The sequence below is a fragment of the Drosophila albomicans genome, chromosome X (genome assembly GCF_009650485.2).
Source record: "Drosophila albomicans strain 15112-1751.03 chromosome X, ASM965048v2, whole genome shotgun sequence".
In the NCBI taxonomy this organism is placed as follows: domain Eukaryota; kingdom Metazoa; phylum Arthropoda; class Insecta; order Diptera; family Drosophilidae; genus Drosophila; species Drosophila albomicans.
The window spans coordinates 16,359,357-16,379,323 of record NC_047627.2 but is presented as its reverse complement, the minus strand read 5'-3'; the positions used below and the strand labels follow the sequence as shown (position 1 = coordinate 16,379,323).

The 19,967-nt window shown below is 48.4% G+C and overlaps 1 protein-coding gene across 1 annotated transcript; it reads left to right on the top strand.

Annotated features, from left to right (window-relative positions):
- The first annotated feature begins 1,604 nt into the window (after positions 1-1,604).
- LOC117573096 (tetratricopeptide repeat protein 28) lies at positions 1,605-19,941 on the top strand. Its single transcript, XM_034256001.2, has 6 exons — positions 1,605-1,959; positions 6,917-7,096; positions 11,958-15,195; positions 15,277-16,933; positions 17,083-17,810; positions 17,876-19,941. Exons 2-6 carry the CDS (start codon positions 6,959-6,961, stop codon positions 19,702-19,704), a joined length of 7,590 nt encoding a protein of 2,529 aa, XP_034111892.1. The 5' UTR covers positions 1,605-1,959; positions 6,917-6,958; the 3' UTR covers positions 19,705-19,941.
- The last annotated feature ends 26 nt before the right edge of the window (positions 19,942-19,967 follow it).

Genomic DNA, 19,967 nt, shown 5'->3' with positions numbered 1-19,967 from the left:
ATGATTTCGTCATAAACAATCGATGTTTAATTCAGTTTCAAAAATATCGATGCGTCGATCGATGCTGCTATCGAAGCTTATCCACCTCTAGCGAACAGGTAAACGGGTCGCAAATACTTGTTATAGTTGTGTACCTGTTTTTTCTCGTTTTTTTTTTCGTCTTTTAATGTTGATTTGCTTCTCTCTGCGCTCAACGCGCTTAAATCGTTCTCTCACTCACTCGATTTGCTGGTCTCCATCTTCATCTGCTGCTTCGTGTTTGTCTTAGTTGAGTTTTGCATGCGGCGCGTTCAACAACGAAACGAAAAAACGCAACGCGATTCGGGTTTAACCAATTTGTACATCTTACTCTAAATTTTTGTTATTTTTGTTGTATTCTTTTCGAATTCGTTTGGTTTTTTTTACTACAAAATAACAACAACAACGATAAGCGAGTGCGTTTATGTTTTTTTTGTGTTTGTGGTTGTGAGTGAATGGCGCTTTTTTATGCCAAATTGTGACTGTTTGTGAAGTGGTAAATTGTGTTAACGAAATGATCAACTGGCCACGGCCTTTGAACTCTGGCACTTTTTGACATCTGTTCGGATTTGGTCGCCCACCTCTCTCTGTGCGATTCGCTCTCCTCATTCACACGCTCCTTCACCAACTTCACGTTCCCTCTCTGTCGCTCTAGCTCTCTGGCTCGCTCGATCTCTTTCCCCCTATTGGAGTGCTAACCAGGCCATGCATTTTTTCTGTTTTCGCAACAAGACGTCAATGGCCCAAAGGCGCTGCCAACATCGTCGTCGTCATTTTTCGAAACGTTCTCGCTTTGTTGCATTCCAAAGTAAATGCTACTAATAACAAAAAGGCAACAACAACAACAACAATATAGTGGTAGTAGTCGTGTAGTAAAGAGAAAAAGGAAGGCAATCCAAAGCGGCGGCCGCTTCCAATAAAATGAGGAAAAAATAAAAAAGTTGCCTGACTTGTTTCATCCACACTTGTGTGTGTATGTGTGTGACTATTTGTGTGTGTGTATGAGAGAGAGAGAAAGAATATGTACACATGTGTCTGTGTGTGTGTGTGCATTGCTTTAAGGCGGCTCGCTCTGGGCATGCCCAAATGCCTTCTTGGCCAACTGCAAAGGCTGCAAACATCAGACAGCAGAATTCTGCATAAGTAAATTGCCAAGAAATGATGTAAAACTAAATATAGTAAATGCAATATATTCACAACAATTACAAATGCTAATTTGTTAAAGCTTTGCAAATTTATGTAATCCAAAAAGACAAAAGTTATTAGGAGCCAAACAAATATTCCAAATTAGTTGAAATTTATGTGGCAATTAAGAGCGTCTTTAACATGTGATTGTGTGTGTGTGTGTGTGTGTGTGTGTGTGATGTCTACAGCAAGTTCGTTGCCTAAGTCATTTGTATAATAATAGGCCAAGTGGTCGACAACGATTGCAGTTAATCAAAGCTAATCCCAAAAACAGATGTTTCCGTATAATACACAAATGGAAAACAGGTATCCCACAGTTAGCGGCGAGTTAAGAGGACGATTAAAAATCCATCAGCCAGCCAATTACATATGAAAAATAAAGCAGTTCCCCCCATTCCCCATACACTACTATCTCCAATGACCAAACTCGATTGCCCCTTCTCATAACGGACTTATATTAATTACTTATAAATAGTTTTACAATTTCAACTTAAAGTCAATAACCAATCGTAAATCTCACGTGCAGATCAAGACCATAAAAAAGCAAAAAAAAAAAAAAAGAAAAGAAATAAAAAACAAAAACCTGAACGAAATTGAATACATACAAACAATCTGGCAGAGATACATACATTCTCATATGTATATGCACAACTGAAAGGCGCAACAACAGCAAGAACAACAACGACAACAACTACAACTTACGACGACTTCGAGGCGTCGGCGACTCCAATTCGGACGCTGTCGCCACATTCCATGGTAAGTGGAGGCCATAAATTTTCAGTGAAAATTCAGCCCGAAAATGCTTAAACATGAAATTTATTAGACAGAGCCGCTACATGGCTCGCAAAGAAATTAAAAATTTAAATAAATACATTCACTCACACTCACATAGGCACATTAAAAGTATAGGAGAACGAACTGAGAAAAAACACTAGAAAGAATATTATAAGTGGAAGCTGAAAGCTAGAAATTCAAATACCCAGCAAAAAGTTCAGTAATTTTAATTGAATTCAAATGTTTCTTTCGCTCTTACAGTAGCCTTCCGTAGAGATAAAATCTAATTAACAAAAAATATATATTCTGAAACAACAGAAGCTGCAGCTGCCACCAAATGATTTACATACTTTATTATACCTTATTTGGGCATTTCCAGGGTATGATAAAAAGAAAACCAAGTCGCGGCATCAATAATAAAAATAATCATAATGCATTTCCCTTTTGTTCTCGGTCTCGCGAGCAATTTGCATAGATTAAAATGGGGTTCACAAATACAAAAATTGGATTTACGACTAAATAAATGGTTGTTCCTTCAACTGCATGATCGACTGTGGTGGTCGGTCATTGTCATGGTATGGGAAACGGGAACGGGAATGGAAACGGCTAATGTTGATAACGGGTCTCTACTCGCAGGCCACTTTCTAGCGCTCCTTTTGGTCGACTTGGTCGCTGCTGCTCGCGCTTTAGTCTAATGATGTCAATTACATCGTGCCACTCGCATTGTGGGCAACAAATGCATGCCAGCTTATAAGGCAGCATCAATGTGGCCAACAGCAGTAGCAGCAGCAGCGGTTGCAACTGCAACAAGTGTCTTGGACTCGACTACAACTTCGACTTTGGCTTCATTAAAATTGCTTTTCATTTGGGTCCATGTCTCTCATATACGTTTTGGCTTTTCGTGCACGGTTTGTTAGCTTTTCCATAGCAGCAAACAGCACAGCTAAACAGCAGCAGAGGTAGCCGCAGTTGTAACAACAGCAACAACAATGGCCCAAAAAAAATTTAATGAGTTTTTAAGAAATTGTACGAGTATTTCATAGTCAAGTTACCAAGTAAAGGCCACAAAAAAACACCAATCAAAAAGCAAACAACAACCGCAGCATATTTCATTAGGTCTTATTCACTTTTTATACCCTGTAATCATGTTAAATGGGATTAACTGGCAAAAGGCGGGCTTCTTTGACCCACTTTAGTCCGATTAACTAGTGCAACCAATATTGCCAAATCGAATATAACGTGAATTTTACGACTAGATGTGTTCTTGTCACTACAGACCATCATGAATGTACGGTTAGGGCATCTTCTAGTCTCGCATTTTTAAACGAAACTAAAAACGAAAGACTTAGGCAACGAACTTGAACGAATCCATTGACATTTGATGACGATTAAGAGCAGAACAAACGCACCTCGACAGCCATTCAAAATGAGCGATACTCACACACAAAATTCCAAATACCTCGCGCTCTGATCTTGTGATTTTTCAAATCAAGTGCATGATAAATAAGGTAGTTGAAAAATACTAATCATCAAATACTTAGAATCACAATGCTGATAACATAAATAATTTTGCGTGCCTGCGTTTTGTTTTTTTTTCTTTTTTGCCTTGGCCTCATCTTGCGTTGCATGTTAATAAACTTTAAATTTATGGCTCAATTTTTGATAAAAACTTTTTTATTCTGAGCTTCACTTGAAAAGGTAAGCAGAGAAGAAATAATCGTTTGTCGCAGTCAGGGGACGAAAAAAGAACGCTGCCCGTCACGCCCACGTTTTAAAGTCAATGAGGTTGGATCGATGAGGCAAGGGATGATTAGAGGAGGGAGGGAGGGAGGGGGGTAGATGAGTGGGGCACCCTTTTCACTTCGGCTGTTTACGCCCAATTTGTCACACATTTCAACAGGTTGCAAGGAGGCATCATCAAAAAGCGAACGATGCGATGTCGAGATGACGATCAACGAGCCATCTCAACTGGCGGTCGCAGCCCTGTCAGCCATAGCCTAAGCCTCAGCCTGAGCTTCAGCCTGACTCTGATGGTTTGCTGCGTTATATGGCCCTGACTCTGACTCTTACTCTGTCTCTGGGTCGGGGTAGTCGTTGTCTTTGCGGAATTTTCGGGCATGCCTGGCGGGCGTTATGAAGCGTGAGGAATTTCTTTCTTTTTCTTTGTGTTCATCGTTGATGATGTGCTTGCTGTTGCACAGACCAAAAGGCAATGGGCCTCTGCTGCAGCAGCAGCAGCAGCAGCAACAACATTGTTGTCCTTTCTAAGTGAAAAATTATGCAAAAGTGTTTTATTTTAATAGCGGAAATCATTTATAGATGTTGTAATAAAGACCCAGCTCTTGCTCAGCTCTTACTCTTCTCTTCTGGCCAACGATTGCCGTGTTTTGGGCTCTCGATGTTGCTGTTGCTGTTGCTGGTGTTGTTGTTGGTGTTGCCCTGAGCTGTGTTGTGTTCTCGTTAAACGACCGCCAACGAAGTTGCCAAAGCGCACAATAATGCTGCAACACTCGAGGCTTAAGCTCAGGTAAAGGACCGCGCTGTTAAACAGCATTCAAAACTGAAAACAAAAAAAAACTGCCAAAACACAACTCTTAAACCTAAAATCATCATTGACACTAATGAACCTCAAGCCATTTTGTGGTAGTTTTCCGACTGTGCACAAGTTGCGCTTCAGATTATTGATAGGCCATTGAAAGGAGCATAATTAGCTTGGGCTATTGAGAACGTGTTTTGGCAGATGATTCAACAACTTTTTTTGCTATTACAGTCAGCACTTGAAATATGAAACAGTTTTGTTTAAAGCTTCACAGATTTCTTCTAGAAATATGGATTCTATATTCCCTTCGTCGTAGATGTTCATTAGTGAAAGCAACAAAAACACGCGTGAAAATTGAGATTTATGACTATCATTACATGGAGGGCATCATTTCCCGTATGACTTCATTTCAACGCCATAAACAAACAACAATGCGAGTCAACAAAGAGATCAACAAAAATGTGCGCAAAAAAAAGTAGAGCGCAGCACACACACACACACACACACTCAGAAAATGAGAAGAAGGGGAAACGCGACGATGGTCAATAATTTCAGTTCCTTTTCGCTCAATGCTTCAACTGTTTCACTTTTTTTTTGCCTCGATCAAGTGCGGCTCTTTAATATCGTATCGCATAAAAGACCGGGCAAACTACAATTATAAAACCATTAATGCGGCTAAATTAGCTCATTTGTAATGAAACCGGGTTTCATAATCATTAAAAAATTATTACAAAAAATAATAAAAAAAAAAGAACAAAAATTTTGTTAAAGAAGCGAAGCAAACGATAATCAAGTTCAAAGATACGACAACAGCAGAAAAACGAAGTGGATGGAGAACTGTAATAAAAGCAGATGGAAGTGCAATTGATAAGCATTTTACGACAATGCCATAAAACTCAAATAAACATAAACAAAAAGATATTTTTATGGCACAAGTGTGTCGCCAGTGTATTCAGGCCTTAATGCGTGGCCACTTACACGAATCGAATTCTATAGTGGAAATGTCATCAGTTAGATAATATTGAAAGAGCCGGATCGTAAATGCATGCAAGATAGAGTAAAACACCATTAAAATCGAATTTGCTAGCGATTTGACCTTCGAGATCTTCTCGTTAGCAATCGAATATAAAATTTTGCTTAATTTATGCAAATATCTTATATGATTCAAATAAATGGTTCATCCATTTTTTCACATGAAGGTGGAATTTATTCTTGTCCGTCTATCAATCATTCAATTGGCACACAGCTCTTTATAATGTTTGATTGATGGCAGTTCTAGAAATGTCCAGCCACTTGTTGGTCGTAAAATGATTCCACTCCATTCCATTTTCAAGCCATGCATATCATTAAAGGCATTTAACCGCAGCAAGTTTGTGTTCTAAGTCTTCTGTGGATATGCGGCATTTGAGGTTCGTCGCCTAAGTCTTTTGTCATTTCACATACGTAACATTTCAATTAATGTCATACTTGAATTACGTGTATTTATCTATGGCTTCTGCTAAGACAGCGACCACAATAAATTCCATTCTCTTATGTTAAGTATTTTGTTTTTCCTTTTTGCAATTTTCTCAGGCGCAACATCAATTTCCGCCGCTGTTTATGAATTAAGATTTAATTGATTTGGTTAATTTTACATTGCGGCCATTTGAGTTTTAATTAAATTTGTTAATGAGAACTTTCTCTGGAATCATCAGCGGCAGCTACCGCTTTTTGCTCAACGCAGCCAAACTCAATTAAATGATAACGAATTAAATATACAATGGTTTTTTCACAAGCAACTCAAAGCAGCTGTTATAGAGATCGAAATTAGGGACTGAGAATGAGAATGAGTCTGGTGCTGCGGCTGGGGCTGGCCGATGGTCGCGATACTGAGGCGCCGCTGGCAAGTTGGCGGCAGAATTCGCACACAGTTGAGGCCACTGTGCAGGTCGCTAGCTGGCTGCCTGGCTGGCTGGCTGGTTGGCTGGCCAACGAAACGACAAGTCTGCTGGCTACAAATTTATGACCACATTCAATTGTCAAGTTTATGTGACTGCGACCGGGTCTAAATTTGCATAAGAGCCGCCGTTCAACAGACAGGCCAACAGCAGGCGAACTTCTCTAGAATTCTCTCTCTCCCGTTTCGCAGCCAGGCATTTGAAAGTCTCATTGTCCAGCTCCAGGTTTAGCTTAAGTCTTAACTGCAATACTAGGTATATAGTATAGTATAATATAGTATAGTATGTGTTATGTCTTTCGACTCTCAATATTATTCGTCGTCGTACGCAATTCACATTGGCATTCTCTCTTAAATCTTTTTCTTTTTTTCGCCATCTTTTGTTTACTACTATTTCGCTCTTTCATTCTCCAACTTATTCATTTCTTCTTGTTTTATTATTTGTCTTTTTTTTTCTTTTACAGGGTCCGGCATGCTAAAGGCGCTTTGATGGTTTTTGCATACAAATGACGAATTATGAGAATCTTATAAATTTGCCATTAAATTTTAATGCAAATAATCATGCAAATAATAATGAGAACAATGGCAAAATTGCTGTGGCTGAGCAGCTATTGAATAAGATGTCGCAGCGGGACTTTTCCGAGGTAAGTCTGGGTCTGGGTCTGGCTCTGAGAATGGGAATGGGAATCGGAATGGAAATGGGAATCGTCATCATTGGGGAATGTGAATGGCAATTAAGTGAGCATTCAAATGAAATTTAAATTGACTGCACTTCTGCGTTATTACGATTTTTACGATGCGGATAAGTGAAATGTGTGATATTAGAGCACAAAATGTGTGTAATTTAGTTTAGTTTAGTAATCGCAATGATTATCTAACAACCTACACATGTACCGGATAATTTCGGATTAATAACGTATAATGTCGGATAAAACCGCATAAGTGCGGATTAATGCGTACATGCTGTTGCAAAATAATGGCATGCTTCAATTATTTCAATCATGATTTTGCCTCCATCAGCTTTGATTTGGCATCAAATATGGTTTGCCTTGGCTTGAGATCAGCTTGTCTGCTGTACTCATATTTCCAGGCTGTTTTGCAGATCCCAACTTATACAGCATGACAATTATTTATGGCCTTCACAGAAACTTAATCATCCATTGCACTTGGAAATTAAGACGGCTAACAACTACGAGACCAACGAAAACAAAACATAAAAACAAAAACGAAAACGAAAAAAATGAATATGAAATGAAATGAAATGAAAAAAAAAACAATCAAAGAAGCGAGCGCTAATAATCAAAAAGATGGCAAAATGATTTCAATGTTGATTAACTGAGCGGCGAGACTACAAAAGGGCTAAGCAACAACATCAGCAACAGACACAGCAACAACAATGAAACACACGCCAAATTAAACAAAGCGCAGAGATAAAAAACGCCAAACAAACAGAGACAGAGAGGGACAGAGAGAGGTATTCCCAGATCCGACTACACCCTAGGCCCTTTCATCATATTCCGCGCTGTCATGTCACGGGCAACAACGACGACGACGACGACAACGACGACAACGACAACGGAGACAACAACGACAACAACAACAACGTCAACGATGTTGGATAAGTTTTGTGGCGCATGTTTAGAAGCTCCCCTGCTGTTGTCCCATCCCCCCTTGATCTGTCTGTCAGTCTCTCTCTTTGACAGACTGACTGATCCGTCTGGTCTCAAGTTTTGGGTTTTTGCTTTCTTCAGCTAGATGACTGCAAATTGGTTCTTTACTTTGCTACCTGCACGGATAAGAGTGAACTACTGTTAATCCGCCAATAGTCAATAGCCGGATAAACGGTGATCAACGAACAACAATGAGAACGGAAAAGAGCGATAGAGAGAGAGAGAGCGATAGAGAACTTGAGAATGAGAACGGATACGAGGCCGTGAACGAAAAGCAACAGCTAATTATTTTATTACGCGTTAAATTGCAACAAAATTCTTGACTTAAGCGCAAAACATGCCAATGTGCGCCACAAGCAATCGTGAAATTGTTGGCATTCCGATGCGGCGACTTTATCGATGGGCCGTCGCTCGACATCGCCATCGGGTCGGAGATGGTGATGGGGATGCTCCCGTGCTACCACCCCGCTCTCCCTCTCGCGAGCCACCTTCGTTCACACACATATGTTATGGCCCGAGCCCAGTTGGCAGTTAAGTTCCACTCTACTTCACTCCACACACATAAACATCAACTTCAGCTACAGCTACAGCAACAGCTCCAACTTTAGCCACAGCTTCAGCGATTGGGGCAACTGCTGCCTCCTGGTTGCATCTTTGGGTGCCACTTTTTATTCTTCTTCTGCGCAGCGCTGCGCTGCTGTCTTGTTGTTGTTGCTGTTGTCCGCCCAGGCCAAGCGACCAGTTCTCGAATCGCAGGTTTTTTTTTCTTTTGCTCTCTACTCAAACATTCCGATCTCTCGCTCTCGCTCTCTTTCACTTCGCGCTCGGCGGCTGTGCGACTTACTGCGAATTTCTTGACTATTTTCTAAAATGCTGTTGTTGTTTTAGTTGGAAATTGTTGGAGCGAGATGGCATAAGTATCATTTTACATGACTTCTCTATGTGGCATTTGGGTGCCAATCCCTAAATTGATACACAGCACGACAGACGACAGACGCATGCAAATACGCTTCAAAAGGGTCGCAACTGCCTTTGGCAAACAGGATAACATATCTCCTTACCCGCCAATCGCAACTATTCGACGGCTTAATGGCTTATTAATAGTTAAAGAAAACCGTTTATCCCATTGCTTAGCATTCAATTAAAACAGCCAATACAATCCAACTGATTTAGTGTCAACGCCTTTTATGGCCAGTCTACTTATTTCATGAATACTGATTAATTTGATTCATTTTGTAGCTTTATTGACGGTTATATCCAAACGTTCCTTTATCTTTTTTCCTTCATATATAAAATATAAATTTGTTAGATTATTTAAATTAAGGAAACTCAAAGAGATTTATATGAAATGGACTTATCCGCGCTTATCCACAGAGAGGTTTTGGCAGCGGATAAAGGCCAAAGTGTTAGCTACTCGCATTTTCAATGCGCCTAAAGTTTCTGAGGGTCTGCTGCCTGTTGTTATTATTATTATTATTATTATTTTTGAGTGGAAATGATAGTATCTCTGCTAATACGAAGCGGCGGCGCTCCCTTCCGCTCGACTTGGCCTTCGACGTGAGATCTGTCCGATCCTTAGTCTGTCCGCCTTTGCGTTCGCCTGGACTGCGGTTGTGTTTGCGGTTGCTTGCAGTTGTTGTTGTTGTTGTTGTTGTAGTTGTGCGTGCTTATTTGACTTTGGCCGTTTGCTGGATAACTTTTTTTGTTGCTTCGTCTCCGCCTCCCTCCCCCTCACAATCAGCTCAGCGAGATCTTTGCGCTAGCAACGCCAACGCTGTGCAAAAATTTCATTTTTTCCTAAGTTATGCGAGTGGTTTCTAAAGTTGTCCGACCGTCACACTGCGTGTGTGTATATGTGTGTGTGTGTATTTGCTTTTGTTTTTATATTTATTTTTGATTGTTTTTTGTGTTATTTGGCTGTCTTTGTAACGCCCACTTCATTTGGCTTATCTCTGTGCACGAGAGAGTGAACGAGCTAGACGTTTCGCAAAAGGTCTCAGCTTTTAATGGTTGCATAAAATATAAATTTGTGTTCTGCATCTGTCAGATACATTGTGTGGCTTATACTTGTGTATCTATGTGAGAAGAACACTCATGCATGCATCGACGGGTTGATTTATTCGCAAGAAGAAAAAAACGCAAAACCCAAAGCTAACGTCGAGGCTAATCTAAGCACGTTATCCGTAACCCACGCCCCAAAAAAAGAAAAAACGAAAGAAAAAACAGCAGCTGCCCCTCTCTCCCAGGCATCCCATATGCAGCCCCTTTGGTCTGACCGCTGTTCTCTCTCTCTCTCTCGTCCTCCTCTCCCTCACTCTATCTCTATATCCGCCGGCCACTGACAACGGCATTTGGCACTTGGCACTTGGCACTCGGCTCTCGGCACTTGGCACTTGCTGTGTGTGTGCACGTTTTCTAGGAAAGAGCTCAGCGCATTGGTCTTGCTCTCGGATTGGGTTTTTCCTCCTCATTTTTGCAGTTGTTCTTGTTGTATGGTTTTGGTTTTGGTTTTGACTTTGGTTTCGGGTTTTTGGCTTTGTGTCTTGATGCTCAGCTAATGCATTTGCATACTCATTCCATTTAATTGCTTCAAAAATATGTACAAAAAAAAAGAGGAAAAAAACTTTACGCTCTTGTCACGGCTTCGTCGTCGTCGTCGTCGTCGTCCTCCATGCTCGACACTCAATCCTGCATTTTCTTGTGGCTTATGCCAAAAAAGGCTCCAGCAGAAGGCAACACCTCGCTGTGTGTGTGAGTGTGTGTGACCACCAGTTGCCTAAGTTCGTGGCTCAGTTCTTGGTCCACGAATTCGTGGAATTGCTTCCGCATTTACTGCAACAGCAACAGCAGCATCAGCGGCAGCAGAAGCTGCAGTTGGCAGTTGCAACTTGCAAGTTGGCAGTTGGACGGGAAACGTGACTCAGTGGTCGCATACCTACTACCTGCAACTGCAACAGCAACAGCAACTGTGAATGCGATTGGCACTGGGATTGGAATTGGAAGTGGAATTGGGATGCGATGCCATGCGATGCGATGCGATGCGATGGGATTGGATTGAATGCTGTGGCTCGCACTAAACTCGACAGTCCACAGTCCGCAGTCCGCAGTCGACAGTCGGCGGCGGCAATTTAACATAATTACAGCGCAACAGTCAGCGTTGTGCCGCACAGTGGAGCAAGCGCTCTAAAATTGCCTTGTTAAATATACATACATATGTATATACTGTTTCTTTGATGTCCCTCTTTCTCCGTCTTTTTTATAATTTCCTTAATGATGCTCGCCTCGAAGATTTCACTTTCGAAAAGAAGCCAGTAAAATGCTAAAGCTGCGTTGAAATTGAAACGCAAAATGGGAAATGAGAAAGGGAAAAAGCTTTTAGATTCCTGTAGCGAAATCCTTTCTCTATTATAGTAATCATGTTCTTTAAATAAAATTTGTTGATTTAAATTAAATAAATTATTGATACGTAAAACAAATTTCAAAAATGATTTTTAATTTAAATTGGTATGACAAGAAAAACAATCTCTTAGTATAGCTATCAATATTTGTTTTATTGTGATTGATTTATTAGAAACGAATTTAAATAATGTTGCAAGAAAATGGGAACTTAAGATTCACATCCAAAAATTTAAGTCTCTTATTTAACTTGAATAGAGATAATTCCTAGATATATGTATGATCAACAAAAGAGCTATAATTTTAAATTTATAACTTGTTCTGCATAAGTTTGAATTGCCCCATTGTGGCATGCCGCATCTCAGCATAACAACACTGACTAATCGACTCTCTCTCTGTCTCTCTTTCTTTCTCTGTGTTGTCTCTTTCTCCATCGCAGAATGAACCGGAATGCACGCCGGAACTGCCCGCCGCGAATCGCGCTCTCTTTCTGGAGAAGGTGCGCCAATCGAATGCCGCATGCCAGAGCGGCGACTTTGCCACCGCTGTGCTGCTCTACACGGACGCACTGCAACTGGATCCCGGCAATCACATACTCTACAGCAATCGCTCGGCAGCGCGTCTGAAACAGGGACAATTCGCCGCCGCGCTGCAGGATGCGACGCAGGCGCGTGAGCTGTGTCCGCAGTGGCCGAAGGCGTACTTCCGCCAGGGCGTGGCACTGCAGTGCCTGGGACGCTATGGCGAGGCGTTGGCCTCCTTTGCCGCTGGCCTCGCTCAGGAGCCAAGTCACAAGCAGCTGCTTGCCGGATTGGTGGAGGCATCGCTCAAGAGTCCGTTGCGTGTGGCACTGGAGCCAACACTGCAGCAGCTTCGCGCCATGCAGCTGCACGAATCCCCGTTCGTGGTCAGCTCGGTGGTGGGCCAAGAGCTGCTTCAGGCCACACAGTATCAGGCGGCGGTTGCGGTGCTCGAGGCTGCGCTTCGCATCGGCAGCTGTTCGCTGAAGCTTCGCGGTTCTGTGTTCAGCGCGTTGAGCTCGGCACATTGGGCGCTCAATCAGCTGGATCAGGCCATCGGCTATATGCAGCAGGATCTGGCGGTGGCCAAATCCCTGGGCGACACGGCGGGCGAGTGTCGTGCCCATGGCAATCTGGGCTCCGCCTACTTCAGTCAGGGTGCCTACAAGGAGGCACTCACCGCCCACCGTTATCAACTGGTGCTAGCCATGAAGTGCAAGGATACGCAGGCCGCTGCCTCGGCACTGACGTCGCTTGGACATGTGTACACGGCCAGCGGGGATTATCCGAATGCGCTCGCCTCGCACAAACAGTGCGTGCAGCTGTTCAAGCAGCTCAGCGACCGACTGCAGGAGGCACGCGAAATTGGCAATGTGGGCGCCGTCTACTTGGCGCTGGGCGAATGCGAGGCTGCCCTCGATTGCCACACACAGCATCTGCGACTCGCACGCAAGCTGCACGATCAGGTGGAGGAGGCGCGTGCCTATTCCAATCTGGGGTCAGCGCATCATCAGCGTCGACAATTCGCCCAGGCGGCGGCCTGTCACGAGCAGGTGCTGCGCATTGCCCAAGCGCTGGGGGATCGCAGCATCGAGGCACGCGCATATGCGGGACTGGGGCATGCCGCGCGCTGTGCGGGCGATGCGGCCGCCTCGAAGCGTTGGCACGAACGCCAACTGGCCATGGCGTTAGCCGCACGCGACAAACTGGGCGAGGGACGCGCCTGCTCCAATTTGGGCATCGTCTATCAATTGCTCGGCGCACACGATGCCGCCCTGAAGCTACACCAGGCGCATCTCGGAATCGCCCGTGCGCTGGGTGACCGCGCTGGCATGGGACGTGCCTATGGCAATATGGGCAATGCACACGCTGCTGCTGGCGCCTACGAGGCGGCGGTCAAGTATCACAAACAGGAGCTGGCCATTAGCCAGGCGGTTAACGACCGCAGCGCTGAGGCGTCCACGCATGGCAATCTCGCAGTGGCTTATCAGGCGCTGGGCGCTCACGATGCCGCCTTGGCGCATTATCGCGCCCATCTGGCGACGGCGCGTTCGCTGAAGGATGCCGCTGGCGAGGCGTGTGCGCTGCTCAATCTGGGCAACTGCCTGAGCGCACGACAGCTATACGGCGAGGCAGTGCCGCACTACGAGAGCTATCTGATGCTCGCCCAGGAGCTGGGCGATGTGGCCGCTGAGGGCAAGGCGTGCCATCTGCTTGGCTATGCGCACTACTGTCTGGGCAACTATCGCGCTGCGGTGCGCTACTACGATCAGGATCTCGCATTGGCCAAGGATGCACAGCATCGACCGCACATGGGACGCGCCTACTGCAATCTGGGTTTGGCGCATCTTGCGCTGGGCCACACGGCCGCCGCCCTGGAGTGTCAGCAGCTGTTTTTGGCTGTGGCTCATGCCACCGGTCAGCTGCCGGCCAAATTTCGTGCTCTGGGCAACATCGGGGACATCTTGATACGGACGGGCGCCCACGAGGAAGCCATTAAGCTGTACCAACGTCAGCTGGCGCTGGCCAGATCCGCCGGAGAGCGTGCCATGGAGGCGGCTGCCTGTGGAGCCTTGGGTTTGGCGCATCGCCTGCTGCGACGCTGGGACAAGGCGCTAGGACACCACACGCAGGAGTTGACGCTGCGCCAGGAGCTGGGCGACTTGGCGGGCGAATGCCGGGCACACGGACATCTCGGTGCTGTCCACATGGCGCTCTGCAGCTGGACGCATGCCGTCAAATGCTATCAGGAGCAGCTGGAGCGTGCCCAAGAGCAACGGGACGCCGCTGTGGAGGCACAGGCACATGGCAATCTGGGCATTGCCCGCCTCAACATGGCGCACTATGAGGCGGCCATCGGTTGTCTGGAAGCGCAGCTCGGGACTTTGGAGCGTGTATCGCTGCCCTCAACCCAAGCGGATCGCGCTCGTGCTCTCGGCCATCTGGGGGATTGCTATGCGGCGCTGGGGGACTTTGAGGAGGCACTTAAGTGCCACGATCGCCAGCTGCAGCTGGCTTTGGGTCTGGCCAGTCATCGGGATCAAGAGCGTGCCTATCGGGGCTTGGGCCAAGCGCGACGTGCGCTAGGCCAACTTCCGAGCGCCTTGGTGTGTCTGGAGAAGCGGCTGGTGGTGGCGCACGAGCTGCACAGCGCCGAGGTCAAGGCCTTGGCATACGGTGATCTGGGACATGTGCACGCCGCTCTGGGGAATCATGTGCAGGCGCTGAACTGTTTGGAACATCAGCGGGAGTTGGCGCGTGGTCTGCAGGATCGTGCACTCGAATCGGATGCCATGTGTGCGCTGGGGCAGGTGCAACAGCGCATGGGACAGCATGCGGAGGCGCTGCAGCTGCACGAACAGGATCTTCAGCTGTGCACGGAGCTTGCAGCGCCATCGTTGCAGGCACGCGCTTTGGGCAACTTGGGTGCAGTGCACGAGGCGTTGGCGCAGCAGGATGAGGCATTGAAGTGCTATGAGCGGCAGCTTGCGCTCAGCTCGGATCGTTTAGGCAAGGCGCTGGCCTGCGGCGCCCTGGGGCGTGTGCACCATCAACTGGAGCAGCACGGCCAGGCGGTGGAGTATCTGCGACAGGGTTTGGCCAGTGCGCAGTCCATTGGCAAGTCGGAGGAGGAGGCCAAAATAAGACATCAATTGGGTGAGTAAAGCTGTCTTTCATACACGTTTTTTTACTTTGCTATCCACCGCTTTATAACACGTCTGTTTATCCCACCCTCAGGTCTTGCTTTACGCTCCTCTGACGACGCCGAAGGTGCTCGCATTCAACTGGAGACCGCTGCCCAGCTGCTGGAGTCCGTGCGTCAGGAGCAGCGCAGTCCGGAGGCGCGACTTGCGCTCTACGAGTTGCAAACCAGTTGCTACCACTTGTTGCAACAACTGCTGGTGGCGCTGCAACGCAATGAAGACGCGCTTGTGGCCGCCGAACGCTGCAAGGCACGCAACGGTGCCGATGCCAAGTCATCTGCCTCGGGCATAACCAATAACACAACTGCAACGACAATGTCGGCAACAAGTCTGGCAGACATTGAGGCAATTATGGAGGCAGTGAATCGCGGACGCATGCCCGTGCTTTACTACAGTCTGGCTGGGGAGCAGCTTTATGCGTGGCTGCTGCAGCCACAGTCGGGCATCGTGCGCTTCCATGCGGCTCGTATCGATTCTCAGACACTGCAGCTGCCGTTGTCGCTCAGCGAGTGCCACGAGGAGGAGGAGGATGAACCGCAGCAGCAGCAACAATTACAGCAACCCAACGGTCAGCAGCTGCTCGAACGGTATGTGAACATGGTGCGCGACAATCTCGGCGTCAACTCGCAGTCGCTGCTTCACGAAGGCGACGGCAGCGGCTGGCGGGCGAGCAGCGAACAGTTACTCGAGGATCTGCCCGGAGCTGGCGCCGGCGGCGGCGGTTTTCTGCGCATGGTCAGCCGCAATCAGTTGCTCAACTCATCAAACTACTCGCTCAGTTCACTCTTCTCCCTCGGCTCCGTTGCCAGTCTACAGGGCTCCACGCGATCCGTCGGCAGTCGCAGCTCCCGCCGTGCTCCGGCGCCACCCGCCTGGCGTGGTCCTGCCTGTCTGCACACGCTCTACAATCTGCTGCTGGCGCCATTCGATGATCTCTTGCCGAGCGGAGCGAGTGTGTCGCGTCAGGGCAGGCGTGAGCTCATCCTGGTGCTCGACAGCGCCCTCTATCTGGTGCCATTTGCCATCTTGCGTGCCGCCGGTGACGATGGTGAATATCTCTCCGAGCGCTGTGCGCTGCTGACGGCGCCTTCGCTGCAATCGCTGCGCGGACGTTGTCGCAGTCGTCGGGATCGTGGCCGACCGCCCACAGCTCTGGTCGTGGGTGGACCACGTGTGCCCGCCGCTCTTGCGGAGCGTTGGGGCTGGGCGGCAGCCGAGTCACCAGCGGCGCTGCAGGAGGCTGCCATGGTGGCGGACATGTTGCAGGCTAATGCCTTGGCCGGATGCAATGCCACCAAGGAGTCGGTACTGGCCGAGCTTGCGAGTGCCGAGTGCGTGCACTTTGCCGCCAATCTCAGCTGGAAACTGGGTGCCGTTGTGCTCAGTCCCGGTGATGTTGTCACCGCCGAGCAGCAACAACAAAAGGAGCCACATGAGCCGCAACTCGCCGACTTTACGCTGGCAGCAACGGAATTGCGTCAGTTGCGACTGGGTGCCCGCTTGGTTGTGCTCAGCTCGTATCAGTCGGTGGAGCCCATCACAGGCTCCGGTGTTGCCCAGCTGGCTGGTGGTTGGCTTCTAGCTGGAGCTGGAGCTGTGCTCATCTCGCTGTGGCCCGTGCCGGAAACAGCTGCCAAGATACTGCTGCGTGCTTTCTACTCCGCCCTGTTGCAAGGTGCACGTGCCGCACGGTAAGTCAACTATTTAAAAAAGTATATTCGAAATTCGAGAAATAAGATATCTATTGAGTTTTAAGTAAACTTACTAGCTAAAGAAAACTTTCAAATACTTAAACTCTATTACTTATTCCATTTCTAATCCCCACGCTCATCTCTTGCAGCGCCTTGGCCGAGGCCATGCAGACGGTACAGCACACCAAGCACTTTGCCCATCCCGCCAACTGGGCAGGCTTTCTGCTCGTCGGCGGCAATGTACGGCTGTCCAACAAAGTGGCGCTGCTGGGACACGCACTCTGCGAACTGCTGCGCACGCCGGAGCGTTGCCGCGATGCGTTGCGCGTCTGTCTGCATCTGGTGGAGAAGAGTCTGCAGCGCATACATCGCGGACAAAAGAATGCCATGTACACCACACAGCAGAGCATCGAGAACAAGGCCGGACCTGTGGCCGGCTGGAAGGATCTGTTAATGGCCGTTGGCTTTCGCTTTGAGCCCGCCGCCAATGGCATTCCCTCCAGTGTCTTCTTTCCCCAAACTGATCCCGAGGAGCGTCTCTCCCAATGCTCGGCCAGCCTACAAGCGCTGCTGGCCCTCACTCCCGTCACACTCCAAGCGCTGGCCAAGCTGGTGAACAGTGCCGAGCATGCGGACGACATTATTGCTGTGGTGCGCAACATTCTGAATCAGTTCCCGGCCAAACCCGAGGCCGAGGCCTGTATTGAGATGCCGTTAAGTGTGCGGCTGTGGCGCGTTGCCGGCTGCCACGAGCTGCTCGCCTCAGTGGGCTTCGATCTGACCGAGGTGGGGGCCGATCAGGTGATACTCCGTACCGGCAAGCAGGCGAATCGTCGCCACTGTCAGTATGTACTGCAAGCGTTGCTGGCGTTATTCGGTAAGTTGAGGCACATAATCCGGTTGAATCTCTTGATCTCACTTGCTATTTTGCAATCATTGCAGACACGCACGAGGCGCCCAAGAGCCTGAGCCTCGACGCCGCTGGCCACAGCAGCAGCAGCTGCGAATCGTTGGCTGAACCAGAACTCGATGTGCCCGTCAATCCAGCCAACAGCGTGAACTGCGATGTCCCCGCGCAAGCTGCGAATGCAACACAATCGCCATTGCCTCTGCATCCGCGCAGCGCCTTCATCTCATATGTGCGACGCCGTGGCGAGCCCGATGGCGGCGGCGGCCTCGACTCCAGTCTAGCCAACACCACCGACAGTGAGCACTCGCTCTCAGATGGTTATGCCACCCAGCCAGGCACTGGCTCCAACACCCATCAGACTGGGCCACGTCTAGGCTACGCCAGTCTGCGTGGTCCGGTCCGGGTGTCACGTCCTGGCGGCGGCGGCGAAAGCGATGCCGCCTTCACGCCAAGTCCGCCGGTGACCGATCCCAGCTTATCCCTAGCGCTGGCGCATCAGACACGCATACGTTGCCTCTACGCGCAGCCAGGAGGCTCATCAACGGCAGCAACAGCAGCTACGGCAGCGAGGGCGACCAGCAACCGTCGGCCAGATAGCTCCAGCTCGGCGAGCAGCACCACTACGGACTGGGAGGGTTCGGGACATGCCACAGTGCTGCGACGGGGCGCCGCAGCAGGCGCCCAGCAACAGCAGCAGCAACAGTTGCAACAGCAACAGCAGCAACAACTTCAACAGGCGGCACAGCAACAGCAGCCACCATTGCCGCCGCCACGTCCGCCTGTCTATCACAATTTGGGACGCAGCAAACCGAAGATTAAGCTGGGCAGCGCCCAAAGCTCACTGGCCGCGCGTGTCAACAAGGAGCATGCGCTCTTCATGGATCGCCTGAGTGTGCGCACCGAGCTTACGGCGCCCACAGTCACCGGCAATTCAGCTGCAAGCGTTGCAACTTCTGCTGCTGCTGCTGCTGTGGCTGGACAGCGCAAGCCTTTGTCGCTGAGCGAGGAGGAGGCCGCCAATGTGGCCTTCAATCCAGCCAGCTTGTACTTCTCGCCAGCGGACACCGCTGAGCTGCTGGGCGAGTCCAAGCAGCCGCTGGAGGAGACGCCGGTTAAGCCGAGTGCCAAGTGCATTCAAGACAGCATCATGCGGCACATGAATCGCGAGCTAACGCCCAGCATCTCGGAGTTGTATCACGAGCGTAGTCTGGGCCTCGGTTTGGCGCCGCCGCTGTCCAAGCTGTTGCTCAATCCTAACTACGAGGAGCAAGAGGTGGCCAACATGGTCGTAGAGAGCGGCGCACAAGCTGCAGGCAATGCAGCAGCCATTAAAACCCTCGTCGATGCCGTCAATGAACTTGAGCTGAGCGGCAGCTCGTCGGGTGCAACAATACCCACTGTGGTTGGTGGCAACGTCGTCGACACGGATACGGCCAGCACATTGCCGTCCGTGGATGTAGAGGCCACGTGTTCCATTTGTGGCGAACGCGCCGATATCATCTGCCGCTGCAAAGCAGCCACCATGCAGAAGAAGGCCACGCTCAAACCCTGGCTGAGCAATGTACCCGCCAGCAGTCTGGTGCAGGCCAGCGAATTGACCACCGCTGACATACTGGAGCGGCGTCTCGAGACGAGCGTTGTGGTGCCCAGTAGTAGTGCACCATTTGCGGCCGAACTCTGTCGCCGCGACGAGGGCGATGGACGCTCCGTGGCCGATTCGCAATGCAGCAGCAATTACAAGAGAGTTCTGGCCACGGCGGGCGCTGTTAGCGGTTTAGTTGTGGGCATTGGTCACACTGGCGATGCGGAGACGCAGGGTGGCAACTCTGGTGCCACTTGTTCGGCGGCACGCCTCGTCTAGAAGGAACTCGCGAATTATGCCGATTTATTGATATTATCATTGTAATGTGTAGCTAAGTTTGTAGTCTCGATTTACGCCCTGTACTGATCATTTAAGTGCTAGAATATCGCATTCTATTTATTTATTTATATACGTACATACTTATTACATATAACCTACACACACACACATATGCAGACATATACATATAGTACACTTGCCTATTTGTAATATTTAAACAAAAGCCACTGATTAAATTTTATGCATTTATATGAACAATCTGC

What these genes read in the sequence shown, in the direction of transcription:
- LOC117573096 (XM_034256001.2), top strand. Translation starts at nt 6,959, where the DNA reads ATGACGAATTATGAGAATCTTATAAATTTGCCATTAAATTTTAATGCA. An exon ending in CGCAGCGGGACTTTTCCGAG is followed by an intron (nt 7,097 to 11,957) that starts GTAAGTCTGGGT and finishes TCTCCATCGCAG; the next exon opens with AATGAACCGGAATGCACGCC. An exon ending in CAAAATAAGACATCAATTGG is followed by an intron (nt 15,196 to 15,276) that starts GTGAGTAAAGCT and finishes TCCCACCCTCAG; the next exon opens with GTCTTGCTTTACGCTCCTCT.